Source organism: Lepidochelys olivacea (genome assembly GCF_965140295.1).
Source record: "Lepidochelys olivacea isolate rLepOli2 genome assembly, chromosome: 3".
Taxonomy (NCBI): domain Eukaryota; kingdom Metazoa; phylum Chordata; order Testudines; family Cheloniidae; genus Lepidochelys; species Lepidochelys olivacea.
The window spans coordinates 204,691,663-204,713,040 of NC_140413.1; the positions used below are offsets into that span (position 1 = coordinate 204,691,663).

At 41.0% G+C, this 21,378-nt stretch overlaps 1 protein-coding gene across 3 annotated transcripts in view; it reads left to right on the top strand.

The window, feature by feature from the left end:
* Nucleotides 1–21,378, top strand: part of GPCPD1 (glycerophosphocholine phosphodiesterase 1) — a 79,726-nt gene that overhangs the window by 43,872 nt on the left and 14,476 nt on the right. For all 3 annotated transcript variants that reach the window (XM_084623407.1, XM_084623405.1, XM_084623406.1), the window contains exons 9-15: nucleotides 2,937–3,099; nucleotides 4,815–4,947; nucleotides 5,167–5,221; nucleotides 12,717–12,809; nucleotides 14,535–14,612; nucleotides 16,364–16,403; nucleotides 20,452–20,513. In XM_084623407.1, coding sequence (XP_084479533.1) covers nucleotides 2,937–3,099; nucleotides 4,815–4,947; nucleotides 5,167–5,221; nucleotides 12,717–12,809; nucleotides 14,535–14,612; nucleotides 16,364–16,403; nucleotides 20,452–20,513 — 624 coding nt within the window. The remainder of the gene's footprint in view (nucleotides 1–2,936; nucleotides 3,100–4,814; nucleotides 4,948–5,166; nucleotides 5,222–12,716; nucleotides 12,810–14,534; nucleotides 14,613–16,363; nucleotides 16,404–20,451; nucleotides 20,514–21,378) is intronic.

The following is a 21,378-nucleotide window of genomic DNA, read 5'->3' on the forward strand; positions in this document are numbered from 1 at the left end:
TCTGTGATAAGATGTACTACTTTTCTTTTTGCAAATTAGTGTTTGTGGCACCTTAGAGACTAACAAATTTATTTGAGCATAAGCTTTCGTGAGCTACAGCTCACTTCATCGGATGCATTCAATGGAACATACAGTGGGGAGATTTATATACACAGAGAACGTGAAACAATGGGTGTTACCATACACACTGTAAGGAGAGTGATCAGGTAAGGTGAGTAATTAGGCTTGAATAAAGACTGGGAGTGGATGGGTCATTACACAAAGTAAAACTCTTTTCCCCATGTTTATTCCCCCCCCCCCCCCCCCGCTGTTCCTCAGATGTTCTTGATCAATTGCTGGAAATGGCCCACCTTGATTATCACTACAAAAAGTCGTGGTGTCCCTGTCCATCCCCATCCCCGACCCCCCACTGGTAATAGCTCACCTTACCTGATCAGCAGACTGAGGTAGGCTCCCGGTCTGGAACAGCTTGGCCAGGGCAACTCCATGGGTGCGGGAAAAGGCAGGAGCAGCAGTGGATCAGGGTAGCAACAGGAGGGGCATTCCTGTCCCAGAGGCATGTAGCAGCATCCCCTTGAACACAGTGCCCTGGTGTGCGATTAACGCTTGTTTTTTAAAAAAAACAAAAAAACACAAAAAACGCATTAATTTGTATTGAGTTAATTGTATGCATTAGTGCTGATTGACAGCCCTATTTACAACCTACTGCTTTACAACTTGTAATTACTCTCATCAAATATTCTATACAAAGCATGAACCATAATAACACTTTTATACACTTTTCCAATATAGCACAAAAGAAAACAGCATAGAATATTAAAGTGAAATAGAAGTTATAAAGCTGTATTCCAGAGTCTCTGTAAATATCGCTAAGAGTTTAAGATCTTCAAGAGCAAAGTCGTGTTTATCTTTTCTAACACTTGCTTGTCCTTGGGAAATAAAGTAGAAGTTTCCTGGAATTCCTTTGGTTCGCTTGAATATTTCACATAACGAAATAAAAATGTAGGCATATTGAGGTACCTTTTTTCTATAAGCATTATCTGTATGAAAGTAATGATAAATATATTGTAACTTTTTCAGTAAAGGCACAGGCAAATTTCATGACCTAATATTAAAATTACAATTTTTCAAAATTTTTGCATCAATATTCAGATCTCTCCCCCACAGTCTGCTTCAGTAACAAAAGGATTCAGTGTCAGTGAAGGTTTTATTATAGGCATGTAGCACAATACTGTTAATTGATGTGTTTGACCCTGTAGGCTTTCTCAGGCAGTCTTCATGGAAATTGGTCTTCTGTGAATGGAAGTGAACCTCATAGGTAGAGTAGCTCCCCAAAGTAAATATTTTTAAAATGTATTAAAATACCTGTTTTATATTAGTTTTCCATGGTCCCTGTAGGCTGGTCTGATGTGTTTTGTGTTCCAGCTTACTGTATATTCAGTTTATGCAGGTACACTGTATTCAAGGAGCTGTCCTGTGCCAATTGTTGGCCAAGACAACTTGTGGGACTGATGAGGATTTGGGTAGTTCATTCATCCTCTCATTTCTTTCTGCATAATGGCCTGGATGTGAAGTACTTGATCATATAGATCATTACATAGATTACATAGAACATATGTAATGGAGCAATAGTGTTCAGTGACATTCGGGCCACCTTCCAGATAATCTGTTAAAGACCGGATTTAAATCCAGAATTCTCTCAATGTAGTTAATATCAGAAGTATTTTCCTCTTTTGGAGAGTGAATATGTGGACCCTGCCTCCCTTTCCTCAACAGTTTTATCTGAATTTGATTATATTTTGCAAATGGAACCACCTGAGTCCAGAAAATGCTGGCTGTGTAGCTGGTAATTCCAGAGTTGATTCTGTGCATCCACTAATGACTTCAAAGTGCTTCATTCCCTGGGACTGAGTGTGCTGATTCCATAACACTTTCAGTTCCTGCTTGCTCGGAAGCAGTGCGCAGACTAAGATCTTAGTGTGACATCATGCTGCCCTGCAGTTAGGTAGGCTGATTGGTTCTTCTAATTCTAACTTGCATCTAAAAAAAAAAAAATAGGTATCCATAGTTTGACTTGCGTGTCTTTTTCAGTAAGATTACAGAAGACCTGATGAGGTTGTATCATAAAATTATGAGATAACTATTACAATTATCAAAGTCTTTAACTTACTTACTAGAGAGGTAGTAAAGTAACCACTTATTTTCATCTGCAGTTGTTCTCTTCGCCTGTTTGTTGTGTTGGGCTCTCATATGATGTTTTTCTGCAAGATTTAATAATCTTTAAATCCTTAAAGTTTTGGCTGTAGCAAGCCATTTGTAGGCGAAGCAAATATTTCATTACTTATAATTCAGTATCTTCGTTATGCATATACTTATCTATATATACACCATTAGAGCTTATACTAAATTTGAAAATTGATTAAATAATTACTGACTTTGGCAACAGTCAAATGCATAATTCTGCCTGCATAGCCTTTGACCTTTTCCTTCCCCCAGAAAAATACTGTATATAGCGTAATCATATATTTAATAACCTAGTTTAACTGTAAGTCCTGAATAAAATACTGGGCTTTATGTCATAAAGCCAAAATAAACTCTGCAAACCAAAAGAGAGTGGCTGAAATTCTGTAAGGGTCTCTTAAATAATTTTTTTCCCTGTAATTCTATCAAATTAGGATTTCATATTTCTGATAATTTACAGTAACAATGAAATCAGGTTTGTGTGTAACACAGGTACATTTTGAGTTTAAAAGGAGGGATCTAATAACGAAGCACACTAGATGGGTATGTTTCATATTATATCAGTGCTTGTCTACATCTGCCCGACGAGCAAAGTTTCCATGACTATGGAGAGTTTATATTGTCATTCATATAGCTGTAATTTTAATGTTTTGTTCTGTTTTTTAAAAAGAAAACTTAATACTCTTCATTTTTAGGAAGATCTAAGCGAAAGGGTATTACAAGGAGATGAACTTCCAGGCCATGTGGGTTCTGCATGCCTCTTATCCTCCACGATTGCAGAACTGGGAAAGAGTGCTGGAATTCTCACACTTCCTATTATGAGTAGAATTTCAAGAAAAACCATTGGAAAAGTAAGAGGTATGATTGATACAAAACAAGAACTTCAATATAAGCTACCTTAAAATTAGACAGACAGTTTTGTTTAAAGTGCTGTGTTTGGCCATTTAGTCCAATGATTTCATAATGCATAGCCTAATGTGTTAGAAATTACCTCCATTTAATTTCTGTTTCTTCACTCTGAGATGGCTGTGGTGGTATTTAAAGATAATTTCCTAGCATGAGTGCATAGTTACTGTACATCAGGGAATTCTGTAGACTTGCAGTAAATTCTCAAGTGCAGTGGCTCTGAATCAGCTCCAGAGATATAGCCGGACTGCTTTACTTAAAACCATCACCTTTTTATGACATTCAAAACAATAAGAAAAGGAGGACTTGTGGCACCTTAGAGACTAACCAATTTATTTGAGCATAAGCTTTCGTGAGCTACAGCTCACTTCATCAGATGCATACTGTGGAAACTGCAGAAGACACTATATACACAGAGACCATGAAACAATACCTCCTCCCACCCCACTCTCCCACCACACAATCCATTGTCTACAGCCAAGCTCTGCGATACAACCGCATTTGCTCCAACCCCTCAGACAGAGACAAACACCTACAAGATCTCTATCAAGCATTCTTGCAACTACAATACCCAACTGCGGAAGTGAAGAAACAGATTGATAGAGCCAGAAGACTTCCCAGAAGTCACCTACTACAGGACAGGCCTAACAAAGAGAATAACAGAACGCCACTAGCCGTCACCTTCAGCCCCCAACTAAAACCCCTCCAACGCATTATTAAGGATTTACAACCTATCCTGAAGGATGACCCAACGCTCTCACAAATCTTGGGAAACAGGCCAGTCCTTGCCTACAGACAGCCCCCCAACCTGAAGCAAGTACTCACCAACAACCACATACCACACAACAGAACCACTAACCCAGGAACCTATCCTTGCAACAAAGCCCGTTGCCAACTGTGCCCACATATCTATTCAGGGGACACCTTCACAGGGCCTAATAACATCAGCCACACTATCAGAGGCTCGTTCACCTGCACATCCACCAATGTGATATATGCCATCATGTGCCAGCAATGCCCCTCTGCCATGTACATTGGCCAAACTGGACAGTCTCTACGCAAAAGAATAAATGGACACAAATCAGATATCAAGAATTATAACCTTCATAAACCAGTTGGAGAACACTTCAGTCTCTCTGGTCACGCAATCACAGACATGAAGGTCGCTATCTTACAACAAAAAAACTTCAAATCCAGACTCCAGCGAGAAACTGCTGAATTGGAATTCATTTGCAAATTGGATACTATTAATTTAGGCTTAAATAGAGACTGGGAGTGGCTAAGTCATTATGCAAGGTAGCCTATTTCCCCTTGTTTTTTCCTCCCCCCCCTCCCCCCAGATGTTCTGGTTAAACTTGGATTTATGCTGGAAATGGCCCATCTTGATTATCATACACCTTGTAAGGAGAGTGATCACTTTAGATAAGCTATTACCAGCAGGAGAGTGGGGTGGGAGGAGGTATTGTTTCATGGTCTGTGTATATAATGTCTTCTGCAGTTTCCACGGTATGCATCCGATGAAGTGAGCTGTAGCTCACGAAAGCTTATGCTCAAATAAATTGGTTAGTCTCTAAGGTGCCACAAGTCCTCCTTTTTCTTTTTGCGAATACAGACTAACACGGCTGTTACTCTGAAACAATTCAAAACAATGTTTGTTTTCTTTATAGTGGACTATATAATTATAAAGCCGATCTCGGGATACAGTTGTGATATGATAGCTTCATATGCTAAATACTGGAAACCAAGAACAACACTAGATGTTGGACATAGGGGCGCAGGAAACTCTACAACAACTACCAAGTAAGTTCATGTGTCCTGAATTGTGATATTTTGTTGAGTCCCACCTACTTCATTTTTGTAGGTATCCAATTGTGTAAATAGGTTTGCCAGGTCAATTTTTATGAAAAACTCATAATTGATTTTAAGTGATTTTATTCTAAATTTGAGTGTTCCTTTAAAACTCAAATTGCGTGTGTGTGTGCACAGCCTTAACAATTTTTTCCTCTGTTTCTATTTCAGACTCGCTAAAGTGCAGGAGAACACTATTGCTTCTCTGCGGAATGCTGCTAGCCATGTACGTGTGGGTGTATATGAAAATAAGCTATTTGTTGTGTTGAGGATCTAGTGATTCAGCAGTTCAGTCAGGAAAATGTTAAGTGAAAAGAATAGTCAAATACACGAAATATGGAGCTTTGATAGCAACTCCATAGGCATGGTTGTTACTTTCTTTTATAAGCTCACTTTTTAGACTTTCGTCCTCAAACTCACCTTTCCACCTTAAAAGGAACATCTGAAAATTTTAACACATGGAGAACTTTAGAGAGCTAACCCCAAATTCTACAAAGACTCACATGTAGTGAGTAACTTTAAGCATGTGAGTAGCCTACTGAAGGCAATAGGCAATATTCTGACTCTGAAATCCGTGGATAAACTTGCACTGACTTCAGTAGGGCCGGGATTTCATCTGGTGGGGACTGGTCGGGTATATAAAGTTGATTTGCATAAGTCTTTGCAGGTTTGTGGCCTCGGAGGTTAATTGGAAAAGACATTTTGGAGATGAGTTTGAAAAATTAAATCTTTCATTTTTTCAAAATGTGTATGATATTGAAGTCTAATTTTTACTTGTTTTCAATGAGAACTAGTACCTCTGACATTTTAAAGATTGGATGGTTAATTTGGGGGATATTCATTTAGAATTCACAGTGAGGATATTCTGTCATTTAGTCTGAGGTTGCATTCAGACTTCTTTCCTGTCCAAAGATCCTGATCTGAGGACAGGTATGTCTACACTGCCCACATTACAGCGTGGCCGCAGCAGCTGTGACATGGGCAGTGTAGACACGCTTTATCGCTGGGGAGAGCGCTCTTGGTGACTTTTAAAAACAAAACACAAATACCGCCCCGACCGACTAAAGTTCTAGCGCTGGAAGTGGCATTGTAGACACCGCCTAAGATGAAGGAAGTGTTAATGGACTCAAGGACTGAAAGGAAGGTAGTAAGCAGGTTGAGATGTCTTGTCCCACTCCATTTTTCACACTGAGAATGAGGTGAGGCTATTGAGGAGATGCTGCTGTGAGATTACACATCCTTGAAAATCTGCTAGAAACAGACCTTTCTGATAGTTTCACTTCCTTGTCACTGTGCTCTCTGAGGTCTGTAGCTGAAAGGTGATTTCTGGGTGTTACTTTCTGCTGTGGCATAGTTAATTTGCTGTCTAAATGCCATGTCAATAATTGTAGTATGCAGCAGAGCAGGTTTCATTGCCTTCAGGGTTATTGCAGTCCAGATGTACTACAGATTCATGTTAAGGACTTTTAAGGAAAGTCGGATTTATTATTTCTTCTTTGAGTAGTGTCCCTATGGGTGCTCCGCTGTAGGTTTGTGTCCCTGCACTGCTGATTGGAGAACTTTTGATAGCCGTGTCTGTTCGGCCTCTGTGTGCCCTGCCTCCGCCGCGCCATCCCCTCTTTTCCCCGCACTCTGCTATGAGGCTAACCAGAGTTGCGTGGGCAAACTCTCCTCAGTTCCTTCTCAACCATCCGGGCTACCAAGGGAGCTTTCACTGTCCATTAGTGGATCTTAACTTCTTTAGAATTGTTAATTTTTAGCTATCTTTTTGGAGTTTTCCTTTCTTTTCTCCTTTATCTTTTATTTACCAACCCCTCCCTTTATTTAGACTTAGTCTTTCTTCAACCCCCCTGTCTAGGGAACCCCCCTAGACAAGGTATGCCCAGTTCAGCAGGCTTCAAGACGTGTCTCAGTTGTAAGGAATCTATTCCGATGACTGACACACTCTCAGTGCATCCGCTGTCTGGTAGAGGACCACATTCCCCAGAAGTGTGGTTTATGCCAACAACTGAAGCCCAGATTCAGAAAGTATAGAGAACTGAGACTCAAGCTTCTCCTAATGGAGGTGGCCCTTCAACCACCCTCAGAGCCGTGCCAAGACCACAAAGGGTGGGAAGCCTCACCACAGCCCTCTACATCTAAGGCTAGTGAGCCCAAGAAGGCAACCCTGAGCCACTCACACACTGCCTTTTAGAAAAGGGCAGTGAGTTCCCACAGTGAGCCCCAACCAAGTTGAAAACAATCTGACTCGCTCAGTATTCTCTGTATTGACAGTACCGAAGCCATCTTAGTACTGTGCGAGCTTTGGGTACCAGACTTAACTCGACAGAGCATGTTGGACTGCATAAGGACCATATGGGCACAGGCAAGGAATCATTGGTATGAACAGCACGCAAGAAATCCAGAGAATCTGCCAGGGGAAAGGCTTCTTCAGCCTACATCAGTATGGTCTTTGGCACACTAGACACCGATGGACTACGCTATCAGGTCCACATCACGGACTCCGTCGGTGCAGATATCTTGGCACCGTCAACCGCCACCAGTAATGACATCTTTGGCACCACGGGACTTCTGGTATGTGTCAGACACTGAAAGGTCTGGACAAACATAAGGCATCTCATAACCTGCTCTACTGGATTCACCTCTACTTGGTACTGGGGTCCTAGTACCAAGTCCACCCAGAGCTCCAGATCTGGGGGCGGCAACATGCCATGCACCCCCATTTTGAAGCACTGAGTTGGATAGAATCATAGAATATCAGGGTTGGAAGGGACCTCAGGAGGTCATCTAGTCCAACCCCCTGCCCAAAGCAGGACCAATCCAACTAAATCATCCCAGCCAGGGCTTTGTCAAGCCTGACCTTAAAAATTCCTAAGGAAGGAGATTCCACCACCTCCCTAGGTAACCCAGGGCTTCACCACCCTCCTCGTGAAAAAGTTTTTCCTAATATCCAACCTAAACCTCCCCCACTGCAACTTGAGATCATTACTCCTTGTTCTGTCATCAGCTACCACTGAGAACAGTCTAGATCCATCCTCTTTGGAACCCCCTTTCAGGTAGTTGAAAGCAGCTATCAAATCCCCCCCTCATTCTTCTCTTCCGCAGACTAAACAATCCCAGTTCTCTCAGCCTCTCCTCATAAGTCATGTGTTCCAGCCCCCTAATCATTTTTGTTGCCCTCCACTGGACTCTTTCCAATTTTTCCACATCCTTCTTGTAGTGTGGGGCCCAAAACTGGACACTCTACTCTAGATGAGGCCTCACCAATGTCGAATAGAGGGGAACGAATCACGTCCCTCGATCTGCTGGCAATGCCCCTACATATACATCCCAAAATGCCATTGGCCTTCTTGGCAACAAGGGCACACTGTTGACTCATATCCAGCTTCTCGTCCACTGTAACCCCTAGTCCTTTTCTGCAGAACTGCTGCCGACCCATTCGGTCCCTAGTCTGTAGCAGTGCATGGGATTCTTCCGTCCTAAGTGCAGGACTCTGCACTTGTCCTTGTTGAACCTCATCAGATTTCTTTTGGCCCAATCGTCTAATTTGTCTAGGTCCCTCTGTATCCTATCCCTACCCTCCAGCGTATCTACCTCTCCTCCCAGTTTAGTGTCATCTGCAAACTTGCTGAGGGTGCAGTCCACATCCTCCTCCAGATCATTTATGAAGATATTGAACAAAACCGGCCCGAGGACCAACCCTTGGGGCACTCCACTTGATACCGGCTGCCAACTAGACATGGAGCCATTGATCGCTACCTGTTGATCCCGACAATCTAGCCAACTTTCTATCCACCTTATGTCCATTCATCCAGCCCATACTTCTTTAACTTGCTTGCTTGCAAGAATACTGTGGGAGACCGTGTCAAAAGCTTTGCTGAAGTCAAGGAACAACACATCCATTGCTTTCCCCTTATCCACAGAGCCAGTTATCTCGTCATAGAAGGCAGTTAGATTAGTCAGGCATGACTTGCCCTTGGTGAATCCATGCTGACTGTTCCTGATCACTTTCCTCTCCTCTAAGTGCTTCAGACTTAGTGAGCAGATAGTGAGCAAGAGGACATGGTTTCATGCCACTCTTCTCACTCATCGTACAGTACCCACTTCCAGTATGGACCTCCAACTGTACTGCCCCTCTGATCCCCAGCCTCCTTGATATGGGCAGCCATGGTACCTACCATCGGGCCCCTTCTCAGTGGCCCTACTGGGACCATTGACAGGCACACAGACACTGTGCCTCCCATAGCTCTAGCATGGCCTATCAAGAGCCACGGAGAGACCCTCCTTCGGCAGCCATATCAAGGGCATCCAAGTCCCCTGAACCATTAAGAGAGGAACAAGAGGCTGAAGTAGAGGAGATAGCTACCCCCCAGACTAATTTCTCATCATCATCACCAGACGCGTTGGCAGATGACTTTAAGCTTTTTCAGGAGCTATCCCAGCAGGTGGCAGAGGCACTACAGATACCACTACAAGAGGTGACTGAGTCGCACCATAAACAGTGGACATTTTACATTCTTTTGCCTTGTCCAGAGTAACCCTCCCGATTTAACGAGGCTGTCTTGGACCCTGCCAATCTCATATGGCAGACCCCTGTGTCAGTCCCACCAATGTGCAGGTTGGGCTCAAATAAATTGGTTAGTCTCTAAGGTGCCACAAGTACTCCTTTTCTTTTTGCGAATACAGACTAACACGGCTGCTACTCTGAAAAAAGTACTGTGTGCCAGCAAAAGAGATGCAGTTTATTTTCTCCTACCTACCTTTTAATTAGTGGACATGGTGAACTCGAGCCCGCCAGCACCATCTCAAATCTACCCTCTGCAACTGGGACTGGAAACGTCTAGATCTTTTTGGGAGGAAAAACATGTTAATCAGCCATCCTACAATTCCATATTCAGACTATCAACCTTAATGGCAAAATATGGTTACTTAAACTATTCAAAACTAAATTCCCTTATTAAGCAGCTACCAAATTCTCAAAACAATTTAAAGCCATCGTTAATGAAGACCAATTGGTGGCAAAGACATCACTCCAGTCTGCACTTGAAGCAGCTGACATGGCAGCACACGCCATCTCTAGTGCTGTTGTGATGAAACGAGCCTCTTGGCTGCACTTATCCGGTTTCTGCAAGGAGGTACAAACAACTATGGAGGACCTTCCTTTTGAAGTTTCAAAACTCTTCGCTGAGAAGATAGATGTTTCCATCCACATTTTAAAAGACTGCAGAGTTACTCTCAAATGCTCAGAATCTACATGTCTGGGCAGAAGAGAAAATATACTGAACCTTCATTCAGACTCCATTCATCACAATACTCATCTCAACGATCATATGAACCCCAAAGAAAGAAGCCCAGGTTCCCCGTACGGAAACCTTTAGGATCTCAACTTGCTTCTTCACAGCCATCTACCTCAAAATGACAGTTTTGACAGATTGGTTGAGGTGCCATCAGGCCACTCTCTCCTCAATACCATCTGCCGCTGGAAAACCTCGCTCATCCCTAGGGATAACTCACCCCATTCCACAGCACCTGGGAACAGAGCCTCCAACAAATGAGTGCTGAGGATTATTTGAAATGGGTACTCCGTCCACTTCACCTCCCTCCCAGCCCCTAACACCCTTCTCACGAGAGCCTGCTATGACGAGAGAGGCCATCTCCTCAGTGTAAGAGTCCTAGAGCAAGTGCCCATACATCTGTGAGGCAAAGGTTTTTACTCTTGCTCCTTCCTGATTGGAGAGCCATACTACACCTCAAAGGCTGAACAAATTTGTCAAGGCTCTGAAGTTCACTATGGTCACCTTGGTGACAATTATTCCAGCGTTAGAAAAGGGAGACTGGTTCTTGTCTCTCAACCTTCAAGATGCTTACTTCCCCATTTTGATCATACAGAGTCAGATGATACCTCAGATTCATACTAGGCCAAGACCATTATCAGTACAGAGTAGTCACTTTGGCCTCTCATCGGTCCCCAGAGTATTCTCCAAGGTTCTCTCAGTAATGGCAACTCACCTACGCTCTTAGGGTATTATGATTTACCCTTACCTGGACAATTGTCTCCTCAGGGTGTGTCTGCACTGAAGCCCATTCTGTCACTGAAGCCCAGCTAGTCACCACCTGCAGAGCAGCTACCTGGACATCTGCACATACCTCTGCAGAACACTATCCCATCCTGGGGACTTCGCTGCAGATGCCAGATTTGGCGCCAGGGTACTATCATCCATCGACTCTGAAGTCCCAGCCTCCAGTGGGGGATACTGCTGAGGAGTCACTTACAGTGGAACGTCTATAGGGACATTGCTAGAAGGTACTTCCCTTGTGCAGTAATGATCATTATTTGAGATGTCTCCCTGTGGGTACTCCATGACCCACCCTCTACTTCAGAGTTCTCATAAATTTCAGTAGAGAAGGAACTGAGGAGGGTCGCCCACACACTGCTGGTTAGCCTAGTGGCTGAGCACGCAGGGAGGGAGGGGGGCTGTACACGTACTAGCTGAACGGACACTGCTGCCAAAGTTCTCCGATCAGCAGCGCAGGGTTGCAGACATGCCTACAGGGACACGCATCTCGAAGAATAATCGTTACTGCACAAGGTGAGTAACTTCTTCCCTCAGTTAGGGATTTTTGTTAGCCAGTGCTAATACTAGTCATTCACTTAAAACAAAGTTCCTGTTCAGTCCAGTGGAGATGTGGTCTTTCTATGAAACTAAGCCTTTCAAGGAATGGAAATGGGCTCTAATTCTATTTTATTCTCCACTGATCCACCTGTACCGATGTTCTTTTGGTGGCTAGAGTAAGAAAGAGTTAGGTGACCATGATGGGAACACAAGAATTATCAATGGAGAGAAAACCAGCAGTGGTCTGAAGTTGAGCATCCTGTCTTTCAGTCCTCTGAAGCATTGGATGTAAGGAAAATAAAAAATTTAATTCCGTGAAGGTACTGTATAAATAAGCCTTTTGAGAGAAGGAGTGGAAATATCCTGGACTTTCTATTTAGCTTCTAAAGCTAATGGAGAGAGAACATATGATCCAGGTGTGGGAATCTGATGAGTGCTACCTTTAGAGGACTTGATTTACTTCTGAATAATTCCTCTTCAATAAACCAAAAATAAAATTGCTCTTCAATTGACTTTTTTAATAAAAGCAGCACATGTAGTTCTTCAGCTTTCTTCTTTAAAAGAACAAACTTTCTAAATGCTTTTACATAATTATACTATAACAAATTAGCTCAATCCAAATAGATTACGTTTATTTGATGCTGTTGCATATGTTCTTAACTGATACTTGAATGGCTCATCAACAATTTCAGTATCTCGAATCACACCTTCAAGCGGACCTTAGCTTATATGTAAGAGAGGGGAAAGGCATGTAAATTTCAGTATATGAAGTGTATCTCCTCTCATGGCTTTTCTTCGATGAAGAGTGCATAATACTCTGGCATACACTTGAACCCTTAAGAGATTGAGTATATAATAGTTATTAGACTTGCATACTGGTTATTTTTTCCTGTACATTGTTTATCAGTTGTTGAACTGAAGAATTTTGGTCTAACATATAACCAATAGTTCTCTACAATGCTATATTGAACTCTAACTTTTATCAGCTACTGTAGTTATTGTATTTCAGTTGACCTGCTATATATAATTTATAAATTTGAAAACTTTCTTTTGAGCTCTCGCTAGTTCTTATATATATGCAGTTCTTACTTTCTTTCTTCTTTGCAGGGAGCAGCATTTGTGGAATTTGATGTACATCTTTCTAAGGATCATGTGCCTGTTGTGTATCACGATCTCACTTGTTGTATGGCTATGAAAAAGGTAATATATGAATGTGCTGGCCATATTTCTGTTAGTGTGACAGTTACTGGAACTCAAATTATTTGACTGAAATTCCAAGGTGTCTTGTAAAAATAATTCGGTAACTCAGAAAAAGTATGGAATGGAAACAAACAATACAATCTTAATATATTGGAAATGACTGTTTTGCATAAAAATATACCACAAAAGATGAGCTAATTTAATAGTAATTCTTTATCTTGACATTAGGGGCACTTCACATATGTGATCTGAAATACTTCCTTCCATGCTGTAGTGCAGTGGTTCTCAACCTCTTAGTCCATGACCCACAAAATAGCAGAAAATTCCTGCAATCCACCATATCTTGCAAGCCTTTGTGGCCATAATGGAGTGTCGCAAGTTGCATTTTTTTTTTTGGCCTTTTTTGTCTTTTCAGCCCCTTGAAGCACAACTTACCCTATCTTAGTACTTAACATATTGTGGGGAGGGAAATTGGGGCTGAAGAATTGCTCTGGGGTTGAGTGGTAGGTCAGAAAGGATGGAGCTAGGGCAGAAGTGATAGTAGCAGGAAGGAGCGTACTGGAAGCAAGCTGCTTCTGTGACCTCCCAAAACAACTTTCTGCTGCTTTCTCACAGTAAGGGTGAGGAGTCTTGAGGCCCCTGTATGCAATTCACTGGATGAGCAACACTGTTGTAGTGCATACTGATTATGATAGAAATTCTCTAAGGCGAGCACAATCTTACAGCAGGCTTGTAGAATTTCTCTTAAACCTCCCAAGTTTCATAGCATACAGCCCATTAAATATTGTTTCTGAAAAAAGTGACACTAGATTTCTACGTCTTCCCCTTGCTTTCCTCTTCTGTACAGTTTGACAGCCGTAGAGAAGGAGGAAGTGAAGGTGGAGAACTTGCCAGATCTGCACCCCCTTTCCACTGAAAAGCTTGAGCAAGTGTTTTGCACTGGGTTAACAACTCATCATACTATGCTTGTAATATTGTCACCTGACAGATGACAAGCTTTGGCCTTGAACTGTGGTTAGCATGAAATGTGCACTCAGTATGGGATTAATGAAATGGGTGTACAAAACATCTTAAATCAGTATAGCAATGCTTGAACCAAAACTTTGTAGTTGGGATGGGGGAACATTTGAAATGAAAAACGGGGACAGATGTCTTGAAAGAAGTTCTTGGGACACGAGGACACCAGGTGAAAGCTAGGACGTGTTCTCTTTATCAATGTTTTTGAGAAGTTCAAAACGAAAATTTGGAAGGGTTGTCAAATGAGGTGTTTGGGTTTTTAGAATTTTTATTGTACACTTTCCAGCTTGTGAACTTCAGGTTGAATGCAGAGTAACATCAATAAATTAATCTGTTATTTTTAAATGAACAAATGTAGGCAGTTACAAGAATTTTTAATAATGTACAGCACAGCCTAGTGCATAGATGACCACTTGAAAATTAAGTCCTAAATTGTGCTTGCAAACCTTACTTTTGCCTTAACTAAGTGCACTAAGACAGTTACTATTTTGCACATCCAAGTGCCCATGCTGCCACTTTTGAAAACTGGTGGTCTCATCCACAAACTGATAAAGTGCCATTTTAACAGTGTCAGTGGTAAACAAAATATTTGTCAGTATGCTTGGCTAAATGCTTTAATGATGTCTGTCTTGAAACAAAAGTAATATTGCTTTTCATACTTTCTAGTGAATTTTCAACATTTAATGTCAAATATTTATTTTTTCCAAGAAATTCGATGCTGAGCCATTGGAATTGTTTGAGATCCCAGTAAAAGAACTCTCGTATGACCAACTGCAATTATTAAAGGTAATGTCGTCATGGTAGGCTAGTTTGTTACATTGCTGCACAGTAGATGTTTGTATTAAAACTGGATATCAGACCTTTGTTTTGAAATAGTTAGTCTGAGAGAACTCTTTCTGCTGCTCTGAATGTACTACACGAACACAATAATTTAAAAACATTTGACTGGTGTCGTCCATCTTCCCCTTCTCCCCCCTCCCCCAGTTTAGCAGAGAGTATTCCTTATGGAAGACTAGCTATATGTGCAGACAGGAGTTTAAATATTAAGCCATATGAATAACTGAGCACAAAAAATTACCTTAGTTGTAGATGACTAAGTGGATCTCCTTTACTTCCCCAAAAACTTAATGGAAAGGTATATTCTTGGAGAAAGATATAAGGGATTGGGAGTAGGTAGTTTAAAAAGCAATGGCCATATCTATAGTATCATTACTATGATACTCCAAATAAACTGAAGATGAGGTTAAGGGCCTAATTTTCAGAAGTGCTAAGTATTCGCATCTTGCATAGAAGTTAATGGAAGCTGAGGGTACTCAGTAACTCTCAAAATCTGGCACTAGGGTTTTTTTTGTTTGTGTGTTTTTTTACGTTAACAGGATTTTTAAAAGTATTTTTGCTCTTGTGATTAGTCAAATAGCTTATTTTCTGATCGAATGCTACTTTGTTTTCAACTTGTTCTGTCCTTATAACTCTCGTATACTGGGTGGAAAGGTGGAACAGCATGCTAAACAGACCGAGATGATGACCAATTAACATTGAGTATTACAACAATATGAGTTTAAAAAAAATAGAATAGCCTGACGATGGAGTTAGAAGTCATTTAAAGCTGATAGTTCAGAATCTTTGCCAAAGAAGGGATATAAAAACTATATTTGATATTTTGGGGGTTTGTCTGCATTAGGAGAAGACATTGAGGGTAGATCAGATAATCCTGGCTTAATCTAGACAGACCTTGCAATTGAGGGCAAAGGTTAGGAATGATACGTAATCCAATCTAACCTGGTCAGGCAGAATTGGAGAGTAGGGTATTGGCCTGTCACTATGGATACCATGGGGGCATTGATTCTCTGGAAAAAATAGAGACCAGGAGATAAGTCTGGGAAGCATGAGAGTTGAAAACGGGATGAAACTTCTTCTTTCAGAGTCAAGGAAAGATGTGGCTGAAACAAGAATTTTAGGTACTCTTATTTCCTTAAATTACCTAATTTTCTCCTTCAGCCTCAAAGAGAAAATTGAATGGATGCAGGGTCTCAGCCTAAGCCCCACCGTATTTTAAGTCAGATACATGGCCCCATCGCATAAACTGTGGTCAGCCATCTGCTTGTAGTGGGCCCAGAGTACAGAAAGTATAAAGACAGATTAGATGAGTTTTCATGGATGCACGTTATGACCATTTGCAAACTGAGTACATAAGGTTTGTAAGGCTCATTATGAAAATTGTATCTTCTCAACTTTAAATTACATCCTTATCTCCCTGTCCACTTGTAAGTGTTTTGGTTCGATGATTAAACAATATAAAAAATTTTTTACTTTCTCCCTAAAATCTTAAAATAGGCAAGTTGGAAAGAAAATAGATGTGTATTAGAATCGTTTGTCTTCCTACCAGAACTGCATATTTCGTAGACTCTTTTAAACTTTTAAAAACAAGTGTAAGGGAATTCAAAAGGAAAAATCTAATTGTTCTTTACCAAAATAGTACAGTCTCTACAGATAAAAGTATACTTGTTAGTTTAATATATTCTTTTTGTGATATTTAGCTGGCTCATGTGACTGCATTGAAATTAAAAGATCACAATGGTATGTACAAATACAAATGTCTTTATCTGCTGCCTTATAAGAATTTATATTGTCATTGAAATGTTTATTTTTCAATCAATTTTGTTTATTCTTGGAAACTGGAAGTTGAGATTTTAAAATACTTGAAAGCGCTATTCGTCACATACGATTTTCACAGGGAAGTTTATGTATAAAGGCATCACTGATAGCATGTAATACCATCCTCCAACATATTTAAGAAAAATTGTAATTACTCCACTAACAAAATCACCACAAGTGTCTTCCCTCCAACAACTTCTTGACTGTGCCAGTTTCTCAGCCCCCGATATTCCAGGGACAAAAGATGGATCTTGCAGTGTGCCCTAAATGCTAGTAAACTTGGTCTGTTACAAAATATATGACACTGTTTCTATTGCTGCAGAATTTCATAGTACTGTTCGCTACAGAATTAAATATTACCAGAATTTAGTTAGCTCTGATAACAGTGAAATATGTAATTTTGCTGCATTACAAAAACTTTTAGTGCACAATAATTTAAATTTGTAAACTGAGCTGAATTGGTTTGCCACTTGTGTTGCCATTGCACAGTTGATGTAATGAAGTGGACACGGTCATCAATTTACTGGGCTTGCTCAACACATGAGTACATTATTGAAACAAGGCCCTGGGGGAATAGGAATAACTAGTGGAGTCTCTAAAGCAGGAGTTTCTTATCAGATGTCAAAATTCTGTGTTCTCAGCCATTTTTCCTGGTGCATTTCATAATAAGCTTCAGGAAAAATGAGATTTTTTTTTTTAATTTGATTTATGGTCTTTTAAACCTTCCTTAAGATCACTCATTGAACCTGTAGCTTGCGTATGTATTGCATGTGTTAGACGTTATCCTGCTCATACTTGGTAACATACTTTTTTTAATATTTCCATAAAATAAACGTACCTTTTCAGAATCCATTATGCAAACTGTAGTTGAACCTTAACTTCTTTACTAATTAGCATATCCCAGGAGATACATTGCAAATTACTGAATTTTGAGGACTGGTATACAAATACAGAAGCAAATTGTCCCAAGTTCTGTGCATCACAGAGTGTACTATATTAAATTAAAGTACAAGTGGCAAAATGTATTGAGTTCATCATGAACTAATAAATGTACTGTAATTTGTTTTTAAAAGTTTTAGTAATACCACTTAGCTGGAGATGCCAGTTAAAGTATTGTGCAACTGAACTGTTGTCTGCCACTTTCATGTATAGAATGCGTTGACTAGCTTAATTTTTATATAGTATTCTTTTGTATCTAGTTCTTATTGGATACATGTCTTCCAGTAGAAGGTGTTGGCAATTCGCAGTGTTGCCAACTGGAATTTATTGGAAATAACATGATTTTGGCCACCTCTATAGTCAGTCTTGCGATGATGTGAATAGCTCCCTCCATTATATAATTTGAGGAAAGCAAAATCAGCGTGAGCTCCCCACATACTACACTGTAGTCTTGGAGAATGTGCACTGAACTGCAAGCCCAAGAGTCCATGAGTTTTAGTTTCAGCTCTTTTATATTTCTGTGCCCTTCACAATTATGAGCCAAGGTCTCATACTGTTGCCTTGGCGAAGGGGTTAAGCATCATTCATCCATTTCACAGGGTAATGGAGAACGTGTATAAGGTCATTTTAGGCAGAGCTGGGAATCGAATCTAGGTGTCTAATATAACAGCCAAATCTTACCAACTTTGACACAGTTTGCAAGAAGGAACGTGGAAAATTAGGTGATTCTGTAACCCATGCTAACAGTATGGCTCTGTCACCCTTTAGCAACTAGACCACACACAGCAGCTTACAACTCTTGTTATGATTTCCATGTTAAATCTGGTGAAGGCTTGTGTTTTTACATCCAGAGGTCTCTGGCTCATTCCCCAAAGGCAACATACAGGGGTATTGTTATATTTAGCTATACTCTCTGTAACCAGAGGAAGAAACCAAGAACCCTGATGCCCAGTGTTAGGCGGTTTCTCAAATGCTAGTGTAATCCACTGGCATTGTATGTATGTCGTCTCCCTGTATGGACAGGCTCCTACTGAGGATAATAGCATGGTTTTTCTTTTAGCAATTACCCTAGCAGAAGTGGACGAGATCTGTGCTGTGGAACAGAAGGTTTAAACTCTGCTGACAATGTCCCATGTGGCAGTGAAAATAAATAAATATAAATTATATCTATGAATAAAAGTTAGTGTAAGACCCTGAAATAAGAGTTGGAATGGTTTTCTATTGCAAAACGTTGCATTTAGAAGTGACTTTACATGTGGTATTAATACTTATTGTTGCATTATTTTTTTTGTGCTTATACTTTGGTTAATGGGAGTTGTCCCTTTTAAGAACCGCATATGAGATTCAGATTCAAATACCTCTATAGGGAGTCTTAGAGTAATGTGTGGGAGACTGTGTGTCTGTTTCCTGAATGGAAGATAATGTCTGTGTAATTTCCAAAAAGGTCAGAACTTCTGGAAAACAAGCTTAATTCTCAAAGTATAATATTAGCACTTATAGAGAACTGTGGGTATGTTCACACTACAATAAAACACCCGTGGCTGGCCTATGTCAGCTGACTCGGGCTTGTGGGGCTAGGGGTGCAGGGCTACAAAATTGCAGTGTAGACGTCCAGGCTTGGATTGGAGCCTGGGGTCTGTGAACCTTTCCCCCTCATGGAGTCCCAGAGCCTGGGCTCCAGCCTGAGCCTGGATGTCCACATGGCAATTTTATAGCCCTGCAGCCTGAGTCAGCTGACACAGGTCACCTGTGGATGTTTTTATTGCAGTGTAGATGTGCTCTGTATGTCTCAAGGCATTGCTAATGAGCTGTAGAGCCTTTCAACCGTAGGTCACCAGTATGAAATCCAGCTCAGCAGGAATTAAAAGGTGTTCCCATTTAAAGGAAGTCTGGTAGCCTCGGAGTTCAACTTGCAGCTCCCCTGTCACAATCTTTGCACTAAATTGTAAGCTCTTCAGGGAATGACTTTCTTACTATGTTTGTACAGACCATAGCGCAATGGGGGACCCATCTCAGTTGAGTACTCGAGGAAGAGCTCATGCAGCATGGGCCAAAATCACCTTACTCACTGTATGTTTGAGTTGGCAACACTAAGTCACACACACACATTGGAGGTGGGGTGGGAGGAGTTAAATAAACAGACAAACTTCAAAAAAAGTTTCAGAGTAACAGCCGTGTTAGTCTGTATTCGCAAAAAGAAAAGGAGTACTTGTGGCACCTTAGAGACTAACCAATTTATTTGAGCATGAGCTTTCGTGAGCTACAGCTCACTTCATCGGATGCATACCATGGAAACTGCAGCAGACATTATATACACACAGAGATCATGAAACAATACCTCCTCCCACCCCACTGTCCTGTTGGTAATAGCTTACCTAAAGTGATCATCAAGTTGGGCCATTTCCAGCACAAATCCAGGTTTTCTCACCCTCCACCCCCCCACACACAAACTCACTCTCTTGCTGGTAATAACCCATCCAAAGTGACAACTCTCTTCACAAAGTGCATGATAATCAAGGTGGGCCATTTCCTGCACAAATCCAGGTTCTCTCACCCCCCCTCCAGAAACCACACACACAAACTCACTGTCCTGCTGGTAATAGCTCACCAAAGTGACCACTCTCCCTACAATGTGCATGATAATCAAGGTGGGCCATTTCCAGCACAAATCCAGGTTTTCTCACCCACCCCCACCCCCATACACACACAAACTCACTCTCCAACTTGATGATCACTTTAGATAAGCTATTACCAGCAGGACAGTGGGGTGGGAGGAGGTATTGTTTCATGATCTCTGTGTGTATATAATGTCTGCTGCAGTTTCCACGGTATGCATCCGATGAAGTGAGCTGTAGCTCATGAAAGCTCATGCTCAAATAAATTGGTTAGTCTCTAAGGTGCCACAAGTACTCCTTTTCTTTTTCAAAAAAAGTGAATCTTTTAAAATCTTATGATTTTGAAGACCGTCTCCTAATTTGGGGGTTGGCAATACTGCTGTTCACCTTTTTAAAAATTTTTTATTTAATTTCAGCATCTCTTAAAGGGGAGGAAAGCCCTGTTTCTGAGAACCAACCATTTCCATCTCTCCAGACGGTAAGCAGCAGTCAGTATAGAACTAGACAATGTAGAGCAATGTAATGCTAGGCAAATGGAAATTTCAAAATATTTATAAATAAGTTTGGGTTCTTGCATGCTTAACGGAGAAGTGGAGTCTAGAAAAAGAACTTTCAAAGGTTTTTGTCACAAGACGAGGAAAGGGTTCAAAATGGAGCTTATTTTTGACTGTCTATGTGGACAAGAGTTCGGGGCACTGAAATGCTATAACTTTCTTTAGTAAGGTTTCAGAGTAGCAGCCGTGTTAGTCTGTATCCACAAAAAGAAAAAGGAGTACTTGTGGCACCTTAGAGACTAACCAATTTATTTGAGCATAAGCTTTCGTGTGCTACAGCTCACTTCATCAGATGCATTCGATGAAGTGAGCTGTAGCTCACGAAAGCTTATGCTCAAATAAATTTGTTAGTCTCTAAGGTGCCACAAGTACTCCTTTTTCTTTTTGTCTTTAGTAAGTAACCAGTGTAGTTGTTATAGGCATTGTAAATGTATCAGCTACATTCAAAACCCCTTCAGTTTCCAACATGAATTCTAAATGGGAGCTCTTTTCCTCAAAATTGAAGCAGTAGATCAAAAAAGCCAAAAAAGATGATCTGGAAGAATTTTTTCCATTTCTTTCCCGTTCCTGAATCATCCTGATTTTTTCTGCAATAGGAGCTCACTGGTGGCTAATGAAATACTTCTTCTCAGCACTGGACAGGAAGCTTTTTACCGGCAGCAGTGCATTAAAGCCAAAGAAAATGGGTGTAGTGGCAGTAAAAGGAGGCTATGGGCCAGAATTTTCAAAAGTGGTCACTAATTATGGATGGCTCAGTTTTTAGGTGCCCAGCTTGGTACCTAGGGTCTG